Source organism: Talpa occidentalis, unplaced genomic scaffold, assembly GCF_014898055.3.
Source record: "Talpa occidentalis isolate TD23 unplaced genomic scaffold, MPIMG_talOcc4v2.1 talOcc4.4, whole genome shotgun sequence".
NCBI classification, from domain to species: domain Eukaryota; kingdom Metazoa; phylum Chordata; class Mammalia; order Eulipotyphla; family Talpidae; genus Talpa; species Talpa occidentalis.
In genome coordinates, this window is record NW_023604295.1 from 77,233,747 (window position 1) to 77,255,730 (window position 21,984).

At 41.7% G+C, this 21,984-nt stretch overlaps 1 protein-coding gene across 1 annotated transcript in view; it reads left to right on the forward strand.

Annotated features, from left to right (window-relative positions):
- Positions 1 to 21,984, forward strand: part of LRRC31 (leucine rich repeat containing 31) — a 69,477-nt gene that overhangs the window by 25,036 nt on the left and 22,457 nt on the right. The window contains exons 2-5 of the mRNA XM_054701115.1: positions 14,587 to 14,735; positions 16,345 to 16,512; positions 21,367 to 21,534; positions 21,767 to 21,934. Of these exons, the coding sequence (XP_054557090.1) occupies positions 14,587 to 14,735; positions 16,345 to 16,512; positions 21,367 to 21,534; positions 21,767 to 21,934 (653 nt within the window). The remainder of the gene's footprint in view (positions 1 to 14,586; positions 14,736 to 16,344; positions 16,513 to 21,366; positions 21,535 to 21,766; positions 21,935 to 21,984) is intronic.

A 21,984-nucleotide genomic window follows, 5' to 3' on the forward strand; every position in this document is an offset into this window, starting at 1 on the left:
TTTTTATTAACCTTTCACGTGTGTCTGCAGTAGAGCATTGATAAGTCCTTTAAAGCGCGCGGGTGAGGACCCACAGTCAGGCACCCCATTTTGTATCGGGGTTGCTCTACAACAAAAGGAGAAAACCAGTGTCCTTGGTGAAAAAATTTAATGAGTTAAATATAAATGATTCAGACACATAAGGTTTTTATTTCCCTTAAAGTTAACAGAGATTCCAGAAAAAGGGGTGGGGGGTGAATGCGTTCTGATGAAGCTTGCTGTTTACCACAGGAGGCATGTTTAGGCAAAGAATGAGCTTGAGAAGAATCATTTGACCAAGATCCTGGCAAATGTTGAGCCAATTCCTATCACAGACACTTTGCTATTGAAAAAATTGACAATTTTGTTTCCATTTTGTTTGATTAAATAACTTTCTCAGGAAAGAAATTGGACATTATTAATTAGATGCCTCCTTTTGAAAAATCTAATGGAACTGTCTGTATTTTGGTATTGTGTAGTAAAGAATCTAATCTATACTACAAAAACAAACAAACAAACAAACAAAAAAAGGGTTAGATCTTTGCCCTCAGATTCCTGAGAAGGGTATCTCTGCCTGGAGGTCTTAAACCAGTTAGTCAACAATGAAGAGTAGGGTGGAGGCTTTGCATTGTGTGTTATCAGTTGGTCTCCTGAGGAGTATAATCAGATCAGCAGTGCATGGGGCCCTTGGATACCTAGACCCAGGTAAGCTTCCTTGTTGGTGATGTTCAATGCATAATGTTACACCTCAATGTCAAGAAACTGACAGTCATGACTCAGGGAGACAGTAGAAGCTCAACATTGGATACTTCTTCCCTTGCTTGATTCTAATTCATAGAATTAGAATTCCCCTGCTTGATTCTATCCTTTAGCTGCATTAAAGCATAACTACAACATGACAGTTTTCAGTGAGTTTTGTGAGTTCTCAAGCAAATTATCAAACTTTTGTGTGATCTTAGGACCCCAGAACTTGCAACTGGTATCAAAAGTGAGGGTGGTCTCTGTGTGGACTATTTTTCTAATTTCTCAGTTGGCTAAACACTCACAGGTACAAACACCTGTCTGTATGTCCTGCAAAAATCCCCCAATTCAGTTTTACTACTAAAATTCTACCAAAGCTGTTCTGCTCTAATAAAATGCAGGCTAGGATATTTCTTCCCACATTTTGGTTGGGAGAAATAGGATAAAAATAAAGTAAGGGCAGTCTGAATGGAAAAAGAGGACACAAACACACAAAATGATGTTCATTTGTTGTATTTAACATGAGAGTAAGTAAGGAACTGATTATGTACATTATGATATTCCACAGAGGGCTTATTATTTATAAATCAAGTAGACATGTATGTGCCAATATGAAAAGACCATCATAAGAGCTTGGAACAAATAATTAGCCTTTTCTTCTCAATAATTAACCCTAGGGCAAAGATTTAAGTGCTTTAATGAAGAAATAAATGAAGTTTAAACTTTTTTCTTTCGGGGAACATATCCTGACTAATGGGCATGAGGGTTGGCTTACTTGAAGATGGGAAGAGTGAAGCAGGGGTGGGGGACAGCCAGTCTAGAGGGTATTAGAAAGGGTTACTCCTCTGGACAAGGATGGTTCATTCCCTCTGGGGACCCCTTGAGACTATGTGTAAAGTGCCCTTACAATTGTCAGCCCATGGGACAGAATTGGGGAGCATATATCTGCTGCATGTCCCCAAAGACATCCCCTGGACCGTGATTTGTCCCGGGAGGTACAACAATAATTCCCTGTTACTTCCAGGCTTGGATCCACAGTAGACAGTCTGGGTACCTCCCACTGTAACAGGGTGGTCCCCAGGGAAAGGGGAGGTTCCAGGTTCCCTATCCCACCAAAAAAGGGTGAAGTTGAGCAGGGAGGAGAAGAAGCTGGAGAGGAGACTGGGGAAGGAACAGGAAGAAAGGAGATGTGGAGGAGGCACATGGAGCAGAGAAACATGGGACGAAGCTGCACTTTCTTCTCAGCCTTGGACTTGTTCCAGGGACTTGGGAAACGTGGAAGGTGACACTTGAAACAAAGATGAGTGTGAGAGATCCTTGGGAGGTTAACAATGGCAGCCTTTATCTTGACTTTGATTTTGCTCTTTTCCTTTCAGACTCGCCTGGTCCCTTCTGCCCCTTTCCTATGGGTCCCCACCAGGAGGTGCCTTAGACTTGTGGCAGGCTTTTGGGTCTCAGATGCCCTGCTTTGAATCAACCCTGTTTGTCTGGGCATTTACCCACAAGGGAGGGGTAACTTTGGGTGTGTCATGTGAAAACTATTTTATCTATTCTTTCTTTTGTCTTTATTGCACACTAATTGTATTAATGTTCCTTGCCATTAAAGGTCTAATGCACTAGAGTATGTTTTGTCTTGATGTGGCAGATGGCAGAACCTATTCAGAGTGGGCAGGTTTGTGGGTTCCTGGCATGCCCTCACCCTGCCCTGTAACACCACCAATACCCCTGAAGTGGTGGCAGAGGCAAGCTCCTGGAGTCAGAAGGGCAGTGCTGTCAGGTTGGGGCTGCACACAGCTCCTTATTGCAGCAATGGCCGGAGCCAGCTGTGAGCTGGGAGGATGTGCAACAAGATATGTCTGATATGGATATTCTGATATTAATGCAGATGCTGGAATTCCCAGGCACAGTTATGACCTGGGGAAGACTTGAAATCAAAACAGAGATGACCAGACCAGGTGGAGGGCATGACTAACCTAGTGCCTTATTTTCATCTCTTCTCCACGCCTCAGCAGTGTCCTGCTTGTAGCTGTGCATGATAGGTGCTCCCTCCCCTCTACTGCTGTGCTGATCTGGTTGCCCTGCTATCCTCTCTCATACTTGCTCCCAAGAAGCCCAGGCTGAAGAGGGAGCCCCGTACTCTACTCCCTAAGTACCTCCTACCACCAAATCCAACACATCTTCTACATTCCTCATAGACCCTGACTTCATGACCACTTAGGTGGAACTTTCTTGCTTCTGAGATATTTTTTGTTGCCTGACCAGGTATTCTGTATTTAAACATATATGGCCATGAATTTAGGGAATATTTGAGATCTATATCTTGACTCCTCACATTGATGTTTAGTCCTTGAGGATGAGCCATGAATTGTATTTCTTTGCACCTATCAATACCTGGTAAAGGAATGATAATAACATGTTCATCAAGTGGGTGATTGACTCTTGGTGCAAGCCCATTCTGCAAAGTTCCAAGAGCAGATAATTTCATGGCCAATGAATGAGAGGAACAGCATACCCAGGGCTATTATGTAACAAACGGACTTAGTCTGTTCACCCTCAGTAAACAGTAAATAGAGGTGTGGGTAAGCAAATCTTGCTATTGACCTATAGTTCATTTTCATAGATCCATTATTGATAAAGTGCTGAGTGTTAGAATACCAAAAGAAAAAATGCATATTAGCTAGTAAAGAACATGGCAATAAAAGTGAAATGAGAAGAATATGCCTTGAACCAAAGAATACAATATGCTTGCTTTAGTAAGTAAAACTCAAGTAACTATTGGGTTGTTGGAAAAGTCATGACTTATTTTTTCTATATTTTTCAAGAAAAAATGCATCATGACTTTTCTGACAACTCCAATAGTTGTAAATCAGCAGTACTTCTCTCATCCCAACAGATCTCCAGATCTTTTCATCCTGTGAAACTAAAACTGTATCTCCATCAAACAACAGCACTCACTTCCTCCTCCCCCAGCTCCTGACACCCTGTTCCACTTTCTGTTTCTATGAGTCTGACTACCTTAAGCACCTCATGTGAGTGGAATTATTGCTAGTTCCAAGAGGTCTTTTTCTAGCTTTTATCAAATAACTCCCCAACGAATTGTGAAATAACCAGTAAGTTTCAAGAGAGAAGCATTTATGGTGGATTATACTAGAGGAAAGGGGAGACAAGTGCCGTGCGCCACACTTTAGCTGGTGAAGGATCTGGTTTATGGGGTTGGTTACCAGGGCAGAACACTGGGGAGCAGCGTCCTTGTGCAGTTTAGTCTGGGTTACGCGGGGTGGGGGTGGGAATGGGGGTGGGGGGCACGCACAGACAGGTTACAGTCTTCATACTTGGCAGATCCTCATTAGTATCCTAAGTCCCCACCCAGGGGTGTGCTAAGTTTTAGCTAATGAGTCCCTGTCACTTCTAGGTCGTGTCTTCTGCTATCTCCATCTGTGTGGCCATCAGGGCTGAGCCATTGCTCAAAAGCTGGATGTCTCCTCAGAGTACAGGGTCTGTTTCTCACTGGTGACTGCCCAGCTCAGGGTTGTGATGAATTCCTATTATGCCAGGGGCTCAAAAACAGGAAGGTTAGGCAAACAACGCCTAGGTGAAAGGATTCTGTAACAGCACCATTCAGTATTTGCCTTTTGGTGACAGGTTACTTCACTTAGTGTAATGTCCTCAAGTTTTACTTGTGTTGCAGCAGGTGACAGGGCTTCTTTTATGGAGAAAGAAAATGCATCTCCCTTTAATAAGCAACATTGAAAATATGACTTACTCTGACACTGTTTCAAAAAGTTTAGGCATTCCTCAAACATTTTAAATAGGTTAAGCCTGAACCTAAGTGTTCCTCATTGTTGTAAAAATAAATAATTAAATATCACTTAAGCACAAGGGAAATAGCACATCTAATGGAAATAGCGTGTCTAATATGTATTATCCTTGGGGCTTCATGGCATATAATTTTTCTGCTGATAATATAGTAAATTCCAGAATGTTACCATTCAATTAATGTTAATTTGAATTGAAACGCCAGCCGTTAGAGACTTTGAAGTGAATGCCTCTGATCTCAGGAAAAGAGAAAAAACCTCAGTTTTTATCTGCTATGGGCTGACAGTTATGTTGTGATCTACAAATTTCCCCAAATTCAGTTTCCAGGATTTGTTTTCACAGAGTAAAATCCAGTCCAGAGATAAGAGGAGTTGGAAGGTTTATGCAAGCCAGTCTTAAAGACTGAGCTGCTGTGAGCAGCCTAGGTGCTTATTAAAGTTGGTATATAAAGTGTAATACCACAAATTTTGAATTTTTTTTTTCTACTTCCCTGTTATTCCCTCAATTGTTTCTCTACCTTTCCTTTGTTTCCTCAAGTCCCTGCTGTTTCTAACCTCCCTGCCTCCCCGCCCTTCCTATCTGCTGCATAGTGTGCTTACCCAAGCAAGGAGCCAGCAGGGCCTCACATGGTGGGTGGGGTTCACTTGGATAAATTACCACATCCTGGAGCACCATCCAACAGTGTTTTCTTAGACTTGGGAGTTGATTTAAGAAAAAAAAAAATAGTTTGAAACCATTGACTGGGATCATCCTCCAGAGAATGGCTCTCCATAAATCTTCAAAAGATGAAAATGAGTGAAAATGACCATAGAGGTAAGTCTCGGGTGGGGGCTAGAGGACCAGCAAAAGGAAGAGAGCCCGTGAGGTAAAGGTGAGCTGGACAGGGCAGCCAGGGCTGTGTCAAGACTCAAGAGATTAAAGGTCTGTCTTTCCCATCTCACCTGCTGAGTCTCTCTGGTCAGCGGTGAGTCGATGGCCTGAGAAACTGATTCACTGCTATTTCCTGGTAAGCCCATTCTAGGTCTTGCTTTAATTTGAAAAGAAAATTTAAAAAAGAAAGGCATGCCCAAATTGTGACTCTCAAAACAGTACTTTAGGTATATGGAACATTCCATCCCCCAAGTGCAGAGGCAGGTTCTTCAAGGTCATTTTTAGGACGTCCTGTGCAAAATGCAAAATGTTTCCTAAAGCAAATGAACATGTATTACAGAAGGAGCTATTTGATAGAGAGGAAACCATAAGAACATTGTAATTTCAAGAATACCTATTAGACTTTACCTCAAGAAAAGGATCTAAATTCTATTTACAAAATCAGAAATTCCATTTACAGTTTTATCCCTTTAGTTTAAATCTTTAACCTTCCCTTAAAAGGAAAGCAAATCCCAGGAAGGATAACAGATTGCCCCTTCTGAATCTTTAGCCTCAAATCACACCAGACCCATTCCTAACCCCCAACTACCACATCTCTTGTTCTAGTTAACCCCGAATTCACTCCTGGAGGAAATCCTAGGAGACTCTTTTAGGTCTTTATGCCTGGAAGCTCTTGAATCTTTTTTGTCTACCCAGGACACTTTCTCTCTCTTTTCTTTTCAGCTAACTCCCAATTCTTCACAACCTAGGCAATGTCACCCAGTGCACAAAGCCTGTTGTCCAAGACAAGCTTGACCCAAATGTAGGTTCCCTGGGTATGTGGGTCTCTCTTCCCTAACAACCCTTATCCCAGTGTACTCATGGGGTAAAAATTTCATCTTCTCACCAGGTTAAGATTCTAACAAAGATATGAGCTGTCTGGTTCATCATAAGGTCTCTTATAGCTAGAAGAATAGCTGGCCTGCCCACAGTAGGTTCTGTTCACGGAGTGAAAGAATACTGCTAGTGTGTTTTTGATGGCATGGTGGTACAGGACTGATGTAGAGAAAGAAAAATGTCAAGAGAAAGGAAGCAGTATGCAAAGAGGGGAGCTGAAGTCACTGACGGCAAACTCCTCTGGGTGACAGCTTTACAGGCATGCTAAAGCCTCTTTAATAGGTCTCTTACAACGTAACTTTAAATTTGCTCTAAAGTTGTATCTACTACCATCTGTTGGTTCCCGGATCATGGGTTATGTCAGTCTTATTTTTATGTTAAACATTACCGGTAATAAAAAACAAAAGGAAAAGGGGAAACAAAAATGTATGTAGTTTTTAGTTCTGATTTCATCCCATCTTGACAGTCTTCTCAGAAGTTCTAGAAAACAGAAAAAAAGTGGATGATGTCTTATTGAGGGAGACAATGACCAACAGCCAAAGAAGGTGTTACTGGGAGTAAGCCTGCGTTCTGCTGTCTGTCACTACCAAAAAAGCCAATAAGCAGAGACTGGAATTGAATCTATAAGCATGTTTACTTTTCAGATTGCTGGCCATTGATCTGAGAGAATGGCGGGCATAGCATCCTGAAGAGATTGCTCTCTCTTGGCCATTCATCCAAGAGAACAGAGAGACCATTCTGCCATCTCTTCTCAAGCTGGCCTTTTTATAATGAGTTAAAATAAAACTGTTAGTCATAAACAAGCAGCCCATCAGAAAAGCCTGTCATAGTGGATGTTCTTGGTATTTGTCATGTTCAGCCCCCGGAGTTTGTTATCAGCTTCTCGGTTATCTTGACCTTGGTACACCCTGACCTGCTTGGTTACTTTCTCATGGCATCAATTCATTTGGTCCACATTCATTCGGTCATCATAAGGGCAGGACTCTCAGGTCGAGGCAAGAGTTTTAATTTAAAGAAAACAGATCATGAGTCATATAGGGTGTGCGTGCACCTGTGCCAGGTGTGTATGCTCAGGTACTATACTGGGTGCTGTGCTCTTCCCTTCCTCCCTAGCTCCCTACTAAAGGGAGAGAGTTTCCTCAGATGGAGATGTTACAGGGCAACCCCAATATAAAATGGGTTGCCTGACTGTGCGTCCCCACCTGAGCGCTTAAAGGAGACTTAAACTGCAGGCACACACAAAAGGTTAATCAAGTGCTTATTTACAAGGAAAGGGGAAATGAGGAAATGAATAACTAAGGGAGAAAAAGAGAGAGACAAGTTTGTAAATGTGTCCTACTCATTCTACCGACCTGGAATCCCAAATGAACTGCCGAGACCAAGCACTGCCTGACCAAGACAGCGAGCGAGCCTAGAGAGAGAGACCCCACTCACATGGCTGGTTATATTCACAAACAGAGAAAATGGCTGCTTAACTCCACCCTCAGGTCCTTGCAACCCTCTCTTTGGGGATCATGGGATGTGTAGTGTCTTGATGGAGTGGGGGTGGCATCCACAAAGCCTGTATGGAGTTTGCTCAGGACATCCTCTCCCCCTAACAGAGAGACTAAACCCCGGACCTCATTTGTCAATGAATTCTTCAGGGGCTCAAAACTCAGATACTCCAAAGTTGAAAGCAAAAAAGGAAATTAGTGATCTTGAAACAATTGATTTCCAACTCAGAGATGAAGACACAGAAGACGGCTACCTGACACTAGTGAACTTCTACCGGTTTTTATTTAATTTTTTTAAATAGTTTCCCCATAAAAAGATAACATGGGCTAAATTAAACCTATCAAAAAAAAAAAAACCTCAAAAATTTAGAGATAATTGGCATTATCGAAGAATTCCGTCTTGATAATGCAAGGGATTACACAGATGGAGGATATTTGGAAACAGAAGGTGGAACAAGATATTTAGCAAAAGAAAGACTATTTTAGGGAAAGCCATATTCCCTTGGGGGAGGGGAGAAGGGACTGTCTCATCCTGCAGATGATCTCACTGGTGGTGACAAGAAACTAGAGATTGGTTGGTTTAGGATGACACTTTTGTATGAAATCGAAACTGCAAGGAGGGGAACAGAGAACAAAAAGCTTCATTTGGGTTGTGTTTCTTCTATTTTTAAGTCTCTGTTCTAAATGTCTGTGTTTCTTAGACACTTTAGTTTGCTAATTTTGCTTTGAAATAATCAAAAGTAATATAACACTGAGGTAAGATTTAGAGAAAATACCTATTTCCTGCATTTGAAATATATTATTATTCTGCTCAATTCTAACATGAATGATTATTTCCTTAAGTTTCTTTTCAGCCTTTTGTTCATATGCATGCACAGATGACCAGTCAGCCCATCAACACAACACACATTGATTGAGCACCTCCTGTTTGCCAGCCACTGTTATGTTAGAAATGCAGTCATGAAAAACAAAACCTTACCTACACAAAGACCCAAATCAGAAACAAATTTCTGATTATGTTAATAAGTGATCTGAAGAAAAATAAAGCAGGTAAAGGAGATGCAAAATGATGGGCAGGAAGGGTTACTATTTAAAAGGTGGTGGATGGAAGCACTCTCTGATTTGGTGACACTTAAGCAGAAAACTAAATAAGTCAGCTATGTAGAATGGATGAGTCAAGTGAGTCACATAGATATTTGTGGGAATAGTTTTCCAGGCTGAGGGAACTGTAAGTTCAAAGCCCCCAAATGGGACTGAGCCCAGAGTGTCTGATGTGAGCAGGGAGCTTGGCGGACTAAAAGCAAGATGAGAGATGGGGCAGGAGTAGAGTTTTAGGGCATAAGTCAGAGAGGTATTGTGGTCTAGAAAGGGCATCTTTTGCACACTTAGAATAGCTTACACATGAAATCCCTCTTGAGTCTTTTTTTTTTTAAGATTTATTTATATATTTTTTAAAAATTTTATTTCTTTATTTAATACAAGAACTGGGGTATAGGTCAGAAGCGCAGGAGGGTGAGAGAATTCACCAGAGCCAGAGCAAGGAGCAGAACAGGCAGACGGAGTGAAGACATTGCTGAGGGGAACAGCAGGCAAGGCAGGAGAGGTCTGCTATGCCATGTGGGGCTCTCCCTGGCTGGTGGGGAATCGAACCAGCTCTGCAGAGGCTGCGGACAGCTTCACAGCGCGGCGCTCAACCCACTGCACCACTGGGGAGGCCCCAAGATTTATTTATTTATACAAGAACGAGGGTACAGGCCAGATTCCTGGGAGGGTGAGAGGATTCACCAGAGACAGAGTAGGGAATAGAGCAGGCAGACTGATGAAATACACTGCTGAGGGGAGCAGTGGGCCAGACAGGAGAGGTCTGCCGCACCGTGTAGGACCCTTGCCAGCCCAGCTGGGATCAAACTGGCTCTGTTGAGGCTTCGGATATCTTCACAGTGCTGTGCTCAACCGCCTGCGCCACCAGGGGAGGCCCGAGTCTTTTTTTTTTTTTTTTTAAGATTTTATTTATTTGTGCAAGAGCTGGGATACAGGCCAGAGGTGCAAGAGGGTGAGAGGATTCATCAGAGAAAGAGCAGGGAGCAGAAAAGGCAGAGGGACTGAAAGCACTGCTGAGGGGAGCAGCGTGTGAGTTAGGAGAGGTCTGCCTTGCCATGTGGGAATCTCCCTGGCCAGCTGGGAATTGAACCCATGCTGCAGAGGCTGTGGACAGCTTCATAACACTGAGCTCAACCCGCTGAGCCACTGGGGAGCCCCCTCTTGAATCTTTATGGAGCTTTGATCCTGCTTTTGGAACATATTACTATATTGCTTAATTCTTACATTTTTACATAATGTTCATGTGCATACTTTTAACATGATATTTAGCATGATATTCCATTACAACCATATGTCATAATTAATTAGTAATTCCCCCATTACCCCCCCCTTAGTAAATATCATCCGCTTTCTCTCTTCCGTATTCTCTGCTTTACTGCATTTCAGCAATTTTTTTTTTTTTTGGTATATATTCTCAGAATAGAGATTACAAGTTCAAATGTTATGAACATAAATATTACAAATCTCTCTTCAGGGTTATGTGCCATATACATGCCATCAATATATTATCTATTAGATTAAAAGCACTTTTTAAATATTCTAAACTTTTTATGCAAACCTATACAAAAGGAGAAATAACAGTGAAATGAGTCTGCATATCACCTCCCTTCTCAACTTTTAACATATGGCCAATCTTGTTTCATTTAAACCTGTCCTCATTTCCATTAGACCGTTTGTGCCAAATACCAAAGATAGTATCATTTTGCCTGTAAGATGAATGTATTCTAAACATATTTTTGTAAGTAAGTTACATATCTACCTTTGAAAGAAGTCAATCTCTTTCAGAAAATTGCTGATTTTTGTTCTAAGGTATGATTTGGAGCTTCAGGAATTTGGTAAATGAAGACGATTTTAATTAAAATCTTGATTAAATTACATGATTGTGTACATGATTAAATTAATGATGTAAGACCAAGCAGCTGGGCTGGGCACCACTGGCCACTCAAGTGGTGCGTGGCTTCTCCATTTCTACTCCTCCCTGAGTCAGAGGCTCCTGTTAATTCTTCCAAATGGCTCTCAGGCCTGGTTCCTTTTCTTCATTGCTGTTCCAACCTACTCTGTCTCTTGCCTGTCCACTGGGATTGCTTTTAACTGGCTTTTCTGTTTCTAGTTTTGCTAGCTTGACAACCTGTCCTCCCCATGACCACTGGGTGTTCTTTCTAAACCACAGATATGACAGTTTCTCTGACCTGCTTAAAATCCTTCACTGAGTCTTTCTTACCTTGAAGAGAAAATCCATACCACTGAGCACAGTCCTCAAGGTGCTCATGGTCAGTCGGGTATCTTGATGACCTCTTCCTGCCCTCAACTGCCACCCTCCTTCCATAGTCTTGTTCTCATCCTTTACCCGTGACATCCTATTTACTTGCAATTTTCTGAACTGACCATGTTCCTCTAAGTGATTCCCTGTTCCTAGAAAGGCCTTCTCTTTTGTTACCACCTCCCTCTGCACCCCTCACGTCCATCCCTCATGTCCACATATGGCTGATTCCTACTCATCTTTTTTGTCATCAATGGAAATAACCTTAATTACATCAAGTAATAAATACCGACAAAGATGCAAACAGTTTTGGTCATTTTTTTTTTTTTCCTAGGTGTTTGGATCCATTTACAGGAAAGCAGAACTGAAATGTACATACAGTCTTACTAGGAAAAATTTCCACGGTCCTTGATAGGTTTGGTAAGTTGCACTTTCTTTTATATTTATAATTTGTTCATTTTAAAAACTAATTTCAATGCATGAATAGATGTAGAGGTGCTTAAGCAAAAAAAGTTATATTAAGCAGAGTCTATACTGAATGGCAAACGAATGGCAAACATAACAAGCTGTCAGTTTCCCACTCATCCTGTAAGATCCCCTTCATGTGCCACTCTGTTGGAAGCTTGCTACGACCCTCCCCTTGGATCTGAGGGGCTCACTGTCCCTACCATGTGCCTCCGTGCACATCTGCACTGCTTCTCATCTGTCTTGTGATGAGACTTTCTTGTCTTTCTCCTCCATTAGACAAGTAAGTCTTGTAACAGCTTGTTATCTTGGTTCCCTATGCAGCGCCTACTCTGCTTCAAACATGTAATCATGTTTATGGGATGCTTGTTTGAAAACAACAGAAACCAGTACTGTCAGAAATTAGCGAGAAGATACTGCTAGTTCACAGAATCACCTGGAGAAGCAAGAGATAGGTTCATACATAAAGTGGTAGGAAAAGGCCCTGTATCACCTCACAAAACCGGTGCTGTGTGATCATTTTGCACCTCCAGTGAATGCCAGCCCTCTGCCTCAGTCAGCCTGGGGCAGCTCTGACTCATCTGTTTTATAAGTTGAGCTGTGACATAAGATTTCCCGAGCTGTGACATAAGATATCCTTTGAAGAAAGGGATTCATAGATTAAAAAGAAAGAACTGTAAGGATATATCCAGGGGTTTCATGAGTAGTACTCATATTTATACTTGGGTGTTTTCATAAAGATTTATCCTGTTGATTTGTTTTGGTAATTGAGGAGCTGTAAAGCTAATGTTCCTTCATCCACTCACTCATTCATTCAATTACTCGTTCATTTAACACATATTTACTAAATACCTTCCATCTCCCAGGGAGATGCTAGTAAACTGAAATCACTATGTTTCTGAGAAATGAGCTAGAACGGAAGTATAGCCTCTGCTATAGATGAGTAAACCAAGGCACAGAGAAGTTAAGTGACTTGCTCAACCAACAGCCTCACTATATGACTGGGTCTTTCAACTGTGCTGCTTTGCAATTGTCAATCCAATTAAGAGTACCCAAGTAGCACGTGGACTAAGAAGAGATTTCTGAATTTGTGAATTGGTAGGCCACTGTTGGTGATCTTTGAGAAAAAATTACTTGGATAGGTGCGAGTGGCAACCAGAACATAGAGGGTTAATTGGTAAATGATGAAGTGGGACCAGCAAGAATAAACGACTCTTTGCAAACCTCTGGCTGTAAAGGACATGATTACAGAGGAAACAGAGAAGGTTTGATGGGGGCTGAAACTTGAGCAATTATAGGCTGAATCTATGGAGATAAAAAGATTACAAATGAAAGAGAGAAAGCATGAAGATACACAGAGAAAAAATGCAGAAACATACATACACACAAAGAGCTTTAGAACAGACTGTTCTGGGTTCAAATTCTACTACTTACTAATGGTCTTTCTGAATCTCAGTTTCCAAATCTATCAAGTAGTGTAATTGTGACTCCTTGTATTAAGTTTACACAAAATGCCCTATACTGACTGACATGTAAGAGGTAGTCCCTCCCCATCACACATCTGCAATGAGCCCCCCAAACCTATGGTTGCCACATGAAACACATGCAATATTTACAAAGTACTTTTACGAAACAACTGGCCCTTATTTACCTGAAGTTTAAATTTAATTGGATCTGCTGTTTTTGTTTTCCCTATTTCTGGCAACCCTATTCAAAAATAAAATACCTCATATCCAAAGAGCCATGATAAATTGCAGGCTAGACGAGAAGATAAAATGGTGGATGCTGCTGCCTCCTACTGGTGGAATGTGGCAACACCAACCATCCCTGTAAAGACCCGCGCCCTACAGGGGGGTTTCTAAAAATAGCAAGTCCCAAAAAAAAAAAAAAGTCTCTGTGGATGACAGGTGGCGTATTTAGTATTCTGCCGATATTCTAGTCCAGATTTATTCCTACTATCTTTTAGTTTTCACCAGGACCAACGCATTTATTTTTAGCTATGTGGCTTGATACTTTGGTCAGGGTTAACAATATATCAGAATATACCAATATATCACATATATATCAATATATCAGAATATTACTGCACGTTCAGAGCTTATGCTTTCTTATTAGATACCAGAATACACTGTGTATGTTTAAGTTGTACATTTTCACTTATAAAATCACCTCAAAGTCAGTCAGTACATGCATGTTCACTTTTCTTTATGGAAGTATGATGTGTTTTACATGTGTCTCAAACATTGGCACAGGCCGTAGGTGAAGCACTGGTATGTAATCAGTGGTCAGTAAAATTACAGGGTTTTTGTTGTTATTTTAGTAATACCATGAAAGTATATTGTTACAGCCGAGGAACTTGGTGGAGGTGCCAGATAAGTAGCCGGGAACAGCAGAAGGACAAGGGAGACTTTCTGAACGTATACCCTGGCAGGAGTCGAGAAAATACAGACTCTCTCCCAAGCACCGCTCTCTCTGGATTTATCAGCTGAGTGGTCTGGGAAGAGCATCCCTCGCCCTGCACAGCCACCTGAAGCTCCTTAGCGGCCATTCAGTGCTTTCCCGATACAGTTGCCCTCACAAAGCTTACTGCGCATCCTTGAAGCAGTGCTGCTCTTAAACGCTGTGCTGACAAACTTAGCTCTTCACCCAGCAGCACAATTCCTTCTGCACACTGAGTAGCCAGGGTCACGCTTTTAAAGAAATGCCACTGAGTTCCTCAGGCTTCTTTGTGAGAAAAGGTCACTGCAGGTATTAGTGTTGAGCGCCTGGCCCGGGCATAGGGGTTTAGTTTTGTTCGTGGTAAATTATCGATACTTCCATCTTTAAGCAGAGGTTTCACAAGAGACCTGTTCAGAATTGCCGTTATTTTTTTTTGCTTGTCGTATTGTGCTCATGCAGCTTTCATACTATCTGTCATTAATAGCAAATTCTTCTTTATTCTTATAGTATATCTAAGCCTCTCACTTCAGAAATGGAATCCGGATCCAGGACGGAAAAAATTAATCAGTTCCTGCAGAAGCTGGGCTTAGAGGCTGTCAACACCTGTCTGGATCTGAATAACTGCGGGTTAACCACAGCGCATGTGCAGGAAATAGGTCTGTACGCCGCAGACTGGGCGCAGAGGAACCGAGGGCCTCGGGTTAAGATGAGCGGGCGAAATTCCCTTGGTTAACCAAGGTCTGATGGGTGGCCCACGCATCTCAGGAAAGGAGTTGCACTACTATTAAAAAAAAAAAAAAAACAAATTAATTGATCCTCCACCTTTGAAGACTTAACTAAGTTTAAGAGGAAGCTTTGTTTTCCTGAGAAATTTCACCTTATCAACCGATTGTTCCCTGAAAAACATCTCTTCTCACCTATGATATAAACCGATGAAATTGATCCATAAAACGGATCTGTGATGGGTATAGTGTGGTTTGGTTTTCTGTAGAATGTAAAGTATAACTACCAGCAATTACAGCTTATACCTTTTGTGCACCGAAATTTAAATACCATTTGTCACACCTCAACAGGAGGTGTAAATTGAGCCTTACATTGAGCCTTGAATCAAATTGCGTGTGTCTACTAATGCAGAGGAATCAAAACAACTGCATTTTGAGTAATGAGCACTTGGCTGTTTTCATGAAAATCCATGCCATAATATTTGGGACCCACCTCTTAAAAGGGGAACCCGAGTCATGCCCTTGTGTGTCAGCATCACCAGAGGAAATACAGGCACTTGAGTCCAACACAAATCCACTGAGTCCAGTGGGTCTAGGAATCTTGATTCCCCCCCCCTTCATAATGTGCTAAATAGACTTTTATATTTTATAAAGGTGGATCGTCGTGAATAAGAAATGACTAATATGCACTGCATGCTAGTTAAAAAGAAAACCATTTCTTGCTCCTAAACATGGTTTCCAAATTTTGGTCTGGAGTTGTTGTGTCTATAACTACAGATGCTTAGCTCCCTGCTTCTGACCGCTGCCTGAATTTTAACATTCAAGACAGTTATAAATACACACACACACACACACACACACACACACACACGCTCCATCGATGATGCTTCACTCCCTTCACTTTGGCATTTCCGCTGTTGAGTCTTGATGCTTCGGGAGATAATGGCTCTTGAGAATCATTTTCTCAGAAAGTAACTTCCCTCTTAATGAATAATGGCAGAGAATCAGAGAAGGTTCTAATCAGGGGTTGTACCGATCTACATCTCCACATGTTGGTTTGCTGAACGGTAATGAACACTTTTTAAGGTGGTGATACTCAGGTGATCAAGATAAAAAAGAAAAGGTAACAGACACCCTCAATCCACCTTGCCAGGGGAGCATTCCCTTGGCCTTCAGCCTGAAGATTGAATAGGATAACTGGTTGACAGACGTCAGAGAGTTTTGCAAAATAAAAATACTGGTATATATTTTACAGTAACAGTGGTAGTAACAGCAGAATTATCACTTCTGCTATAATAAAGGAGGTCTATAAAATATTTTGGCAACAACACTGCATTTTGAGTGAGGTTATTTGGCAGTCCCAAGAAATAGGAAATGTAAATGTCACAATCTCTCCAGTTGCACTGAGAGATGTCTCAGGAAATCAACATACCTAGAGAATACTCCCTTTATTTTCTTCAGTGCAAAGTCTTATTGTCTGCAATGAGCCCTGTTTACTACAAATCACATATGAAAATCTGTATTCTCTTTTGTTCACATCTAGCTGCTTTGCTGCCTTTTCTCGCAGACTTGGAAAAACTGGATATTTCCTGGAATGATTCCGTAGGTGGAAACCTCCATTCAATCACTCAGCAAATGCATCTTGTCAGCAAGTTAAAAATCCTGAGGCTGGGTGGTTGCAGTCTTACCACTGATGATGTTCGAGCACTGGGTATGATAAATGCTTCCCTGAGAAATGATAAATCCTTTCAAAAGAAGCAGCTCTGTAACCCAACCCTCAAGGGCAATATATTAGGGTTGCCACCCCATAGGTGCATAAAGTACATAGTAGGTGCTCAATAATTAATAGTTCCTTCTTGCTCTAGTCCCTGATCCAAAGTTACCTTTATGTACTTTTTATGATCAATTTAACCCCTTTGGTTAGAAGCTGGGGTTGTGTAGCAGAGTTGCAGATTTAATGACAGTAATCCAGGCCTGAAAATAAAAAGTAGTTTATTTTATATTAATTTTTTTCATGATCCTTGATCCTTAGAAAGCCAGGAAATGGAATATCTTTCTTGGGACTCACTCCAGGTTTATGATTATAGCCATTCCTGCTTTTTTGTCAACTCCATTTACATGGAATTTTTTTTTTCCATCTGTGCACTTTTGGTTTTTCAGTGTCTTTATACCTGAAGTGAGTCTTTTGTAGGTTGCCTATTGTTGATTTCTGGTTGTATCTGTAGTTCTCTCTTCCTTTCTTCTTTCCTTTTTAATTTCTTTTTTTTAAAAGATTTTATTTATTTATTTTTGCATAGAAAAACTGGGGTGTAGGCCAGAGGTCCTAGGGGTGAGAGGATTCACTAGAGATAGAATGGGAAGCAGATCAGGCAGATCTACTGAGATATACTGCCGAGGGGAGTAGCGGGCGAGACAGGAGAGGTCTTCTGCGCCATATGTGGGTCAGCCCCTGGCCAGGGATCGAACTCAGGCCATAGTGGTGGTAGCCTGAGATTTAACCCCTAGGCCACCAGGGAGGTCCCTTTTCTTCTTCTTCTTTTTCTTTTCCCTTGGTGTTTGATTTTTTTTTTTTTTTTTTAGTGGTGTTTTTAGGTTCCTTTTACATCCTTTGTGTTTTTTACTGTAGGGTTTTTCTTTGTGGTTACCATGAAGTGTAAGATCTTCCGTATGCTTTGATCTGTATTTAGCTGATAGCTACTTATATTTGACACATGCTCAAACCCTTTTATATTTTGATGTCTCATCTTACCTTTTTATGTTATATAATTCTCTTGACTAATTGCTTTAGCTTTAGTTAATTTTACCACTTTTGTCTCCTATCACTCTGCTTTGTTAGGTTGTTGGTCCAAACTTTTACTGTGAATATATCTTTTAAAGTGAGATTGCCATTTTGATGATAAGATGTCTTGGTGTGGATATCCATGGCTTCCTCTTATTTGGAGTGTTCTTGAACTTAGATATCTGCTTCCTTCCCCAGATTAAGGAAGTTTTTGATGATTATTTAGTCATTTTTTTTTTTTCTGGCCCTTTCTCTTTTCTTCTTTTGGGGCCTCTGTAAGGCGAATATTATTCCTCTTGGTGTCCCAGAGGTCTCTAGGGTACCTTCATTTTTTAAAAATTCTCTTTTCATTTTATTTCTCTGTGTGGGTGAATTTTATTGCATTGTCTTCCTATTCAATTATTTGAGCCTCTGTTTTATCCACTCTACTGTGGGACCCCTCTATTGTAATTTTTAGTTCTATTATATGCGTCAGTGCTCTGATTTCTGGTGGGATCGTCCTTAAATTTTCTAGTTCATCCATTTTTTTTTTTCCTGAGCTCAGTAAACATTTTTATAATCATTCTTTAAATTTTTCCTCAGGTAATTTGCTTATTTCCATTTCCTTAGTGTCTTTTTATTCTAGAGTTTTATTTTGCTTTTTCATTTGGGGGCATATTCAAATTTATTCTATGTTTTAGGAGACACTATTGCCTGTTCCAGTCCTGAGCGTTTGATCTTATGAAGGTGATGTCATGTGGTATCCTAGAGCACCTTCTCCTCCTGGTTTCCCAAGTCAGTAAATCAAGGTTTCACCACATGGCTGCAGTATCGACGCAGCACTATGGATAGGGCTGTCAATGCTGCCAGGAAGTGGCACTTTGTTTGGGTTTGGCCTCAGCTCTGGACTAAGGTGTGCTCAGCAGGTAGTGTTGTGGTTCCAATCTCAGCATACAGCTGCTGGGAGTTGCTGTAGGATGTGTCCTATTGCATCCAGGCTGTCGGCTATGTTGGTGCTCGTTGGATTAACAGTGGTACATAGTGTTAGCGGCAGCCTGCAGTGTTATGATGGTGGTTAGCTGCTGGAGACATGGTTCTCTGCTGGCTAGCAAGGCTCCAGGAAGGGGTAGCTGGATGACTGGTAGTGGTAGCTCCAGTATGAGCCAGTGTGGTCCAGCAGCTGGGGTCTTGAAGGCACAGTGGGTCTTATGTGCCCAGTAGTGGGTGGTATCTGACAGTTGTGGGCTGGTGGAAGAGCCCTGCAGGTGGCAGAATCCACTTGCTAGCTGAGTATCCTTTGGAAGGTCTGAGGCTGCTTGTTGACTGTAGGGGCCCAACTTGCTTTCTTGCAGGAAAGAGTTGGTTAGCAGGTGCCAGGGGTGGACACTTTTAACTGGCTCTTAGCTAGTTTGCTATTTCCCAGGGGTAGGTGGAGCTATCATCAGGGATTCACCTGCAGGGTCTGGTAGTACAAGGAATGGGTTCCAAGATAATGTCCACACAATGTGTTCTCAGTAAGATTGTGAGAGGTTGTCAAGATGGCACCGGCCAGGGACTCCAACCCTGTGTTAATTCCTAGTGTTCCTTGCCTTCTAAGCCAGTGCTGTAAGTATGGTCTCTGGCATTTCTTCACTTGTGGGTTGGGTGTTATTCAAACAGGTCTTATTTTTTTGGGCCCCAAGACTAGTGAATCTGCTTATTGACCTATTAAAGGTTGATGCTTAGTCTCTATTTTTTTCTCAAGTTTCTTGCACTCACTTCCATCTGGTCCTCAATGCAGGGTTTCTAGGGGCTCATCCCTGCTATGCTGGACTGTAGGGTTGGGGTGCTGGGCTTCAGGCACCCCTCCCCCCAACTCCCCAGGGAAAAGTTCCACACCTTTGAGATGTCATCCCAATTGCACTTTATTGCCACCTGGTGGGTTGTCTTCCTTGGTGAGTGTCTGTCTGTCCTACTCATCTGGGTGTTGTGTTTTTGTCATTGTGTGGAAGCTTTATTCATCTGAGTTTTAGGTTTGCTTCTGTGTAGATTAGCCCACATTTAGTTTGTATATTGTAATACTCATGGGATGAGAGAACTACAAGTTCTCCCTTATTCAGCCACTTTGGATGCCTTCTAGAAGGTCTTCTGTATCCTCTCCCATCGGGAGGGGTTTTCTATCATTCATACTCTGTCCTTCTAGCTTAGTCTTATGGCATATGGGCTATAGGAAGAATAAATGGTTTACTGATAAGAGATCATATATTAAGTGGCATTTCAGCATTATGCATTACAACTGCTTAATGATGGATGCCAATGTTTGGCACTCCAATACCATGTGCACTGCAAACATAGCTAATCAACCTTGCATGCTTTCTCCCTGATCCCAGGGAACATCAACTGCAGTTGGCTGGCAATGACACTTGTTCATCCCTGGCTTACAATGGCATAGCTCCTGGTTTACCATTGTATATGTAATGGTATAACTCCTAAAGCATTTTAACCTGGTCCTCCAAATTCCTAAAACTTTAATTCATAGAGTTAAAAACTAATGGTAGAATTCAAAGCCCAGTAGCAGACAGTGGAAGAGTGTCTTCTGGATATAGTGGACTTTCCAACACACTTAGTTGTTTGCTGCAACAATTGATCCTGCACAATGAGAAAGTATTAGAGGAAGAGTAAGAAACAAACTCTGAACCCATGAATGATGTCCTGAATGAACTTCACCCTCTGGCATTTTAATGTATCCCCACCCCCATCTCCACACTGAGGAGAGCTGAGGCACTGAGAATTACAATTCCCAGCATGCTGTGAATCTAACTTCCTGAAGGAGGGGGCTGGTGTCACTGGGAACTAGGGGTAGAGTTAAACAGCCATGTTTGGCTTATTACTGAACATGTGGGCTTGGGCGTTCATGTTTTTCTGGCTTCAACTTGTACCCTGTACGGCTCAGGAGATTTAGAGGAGAGCTATATAGAGATACTTGTAGAGGAAACTTGGAAAAAGGAGAAACACCTGGGGAAGCTGCTGATGGTCCTTGGCAGAGACAACCACAGCCATTATCTTGATCTCATTGTGGATTATGTGGTTTATTTTGCATCCTCCCTCTCTCTTTTTGTCCCAGTTTTCTGGGACCTGCCAAACCCCTTTCTTGTGGTTCTTTGCCACAAGGTACCTTGGACTTTTGGCAAGCTTTCAGGTTGAGTCTGTTTGGGCATTTGCCCATGAGGGAATGGATACTTTTTTTAAGCTTGCTATTATTTGAAGTCCTTTCTTCTCTCTCTCTCTCTCTCTCTCTCTCTCTCTCTCTCTGTCTCTCTCTGTCTCTCTCTCTCCCCTCCCTTTTCTTCTCCCTCTCCCTATCCACACAAATTCCATTAAAAATCTTTCACACTAAGAGTATGCTTTCTTTACCTTTGTGCACATGAATGGCCAGATCCCTTTTAGAGTGTGGGATCACGTGCTGACCAAAGCACATTTCCCATGTGTGTGTCTCTCCGTTCTGTTCTACCCCCAAGATAGTAAACATCTCTCTTAAGACTGATCTCCCCATCTCTTCCTCTGTCCTCTCACAGCCTCTACTGCCTCAAATGTTTTCCTGTGTGAAAGGGTTTCAGAAATGTCCGGTTTCACTTCTCTGCATCCTCTTCTACCCACAGAGGCAGGACAGGCAGGACAGGTGCCATGTATTCCTCTCTGTTCCTCAGATCCTTGTATAGTACCTACCCAGCTTCCATCTCCCATAAGTAATGGTTGTTCTAATTTTCAAATACATTCCCTGCTTTATGGAATTATGATCAACTTGGTCTTCTGGAAATTTTGTAATAGGAGAAGCACTTAAAATGATACCCGAACTTGAAGAGTTAAATTTGTCCTGGAATAGTGAAGTGGGAGGAAACTTGCCTATGATTTTTCAGAAGTTCCAAGAAGGGAGTAAAATACAAAAACTTGAGCTTGTGGATTGTGCCCTCACATTAGAAGATGGAGTGTTTGTGGGTGAGTAGAATTTGGAAGAGTCCTCCCATCCAAAAATGTGAAGACACCCATGACTAGATTGCTTGAAGGTCAATGTGGGGGTAAAAGGTGACTGTGTTTACCCTGAAATGAAAGAGCGGCTCACTTCATCTCCAGCTTACATGAAATTGCACTCCCCCTCCTACCTGCCCCAAATTTCAAGCCCTGAATTTTCACTGAGTTGTTCTTCTTGTTTGAATTCCTTTCCTTCCAGGTCAGTTAATACCTATGCTGCCAGATCTTGAAGTCCTTGATCTTTCCATTAACAGAAACATTGGTGGCATTCTAAACATTATTGCTCAGGGATTGAAAAGTGCCTCAAATCTGAAAGTACTGAATTTACATTCATGTGGATTATCACAAAAGAGTGTCCAAATATTGGGTGAGTTGGCAATGGCTAAAGTTTATAAATATTGTATATATTTATACATA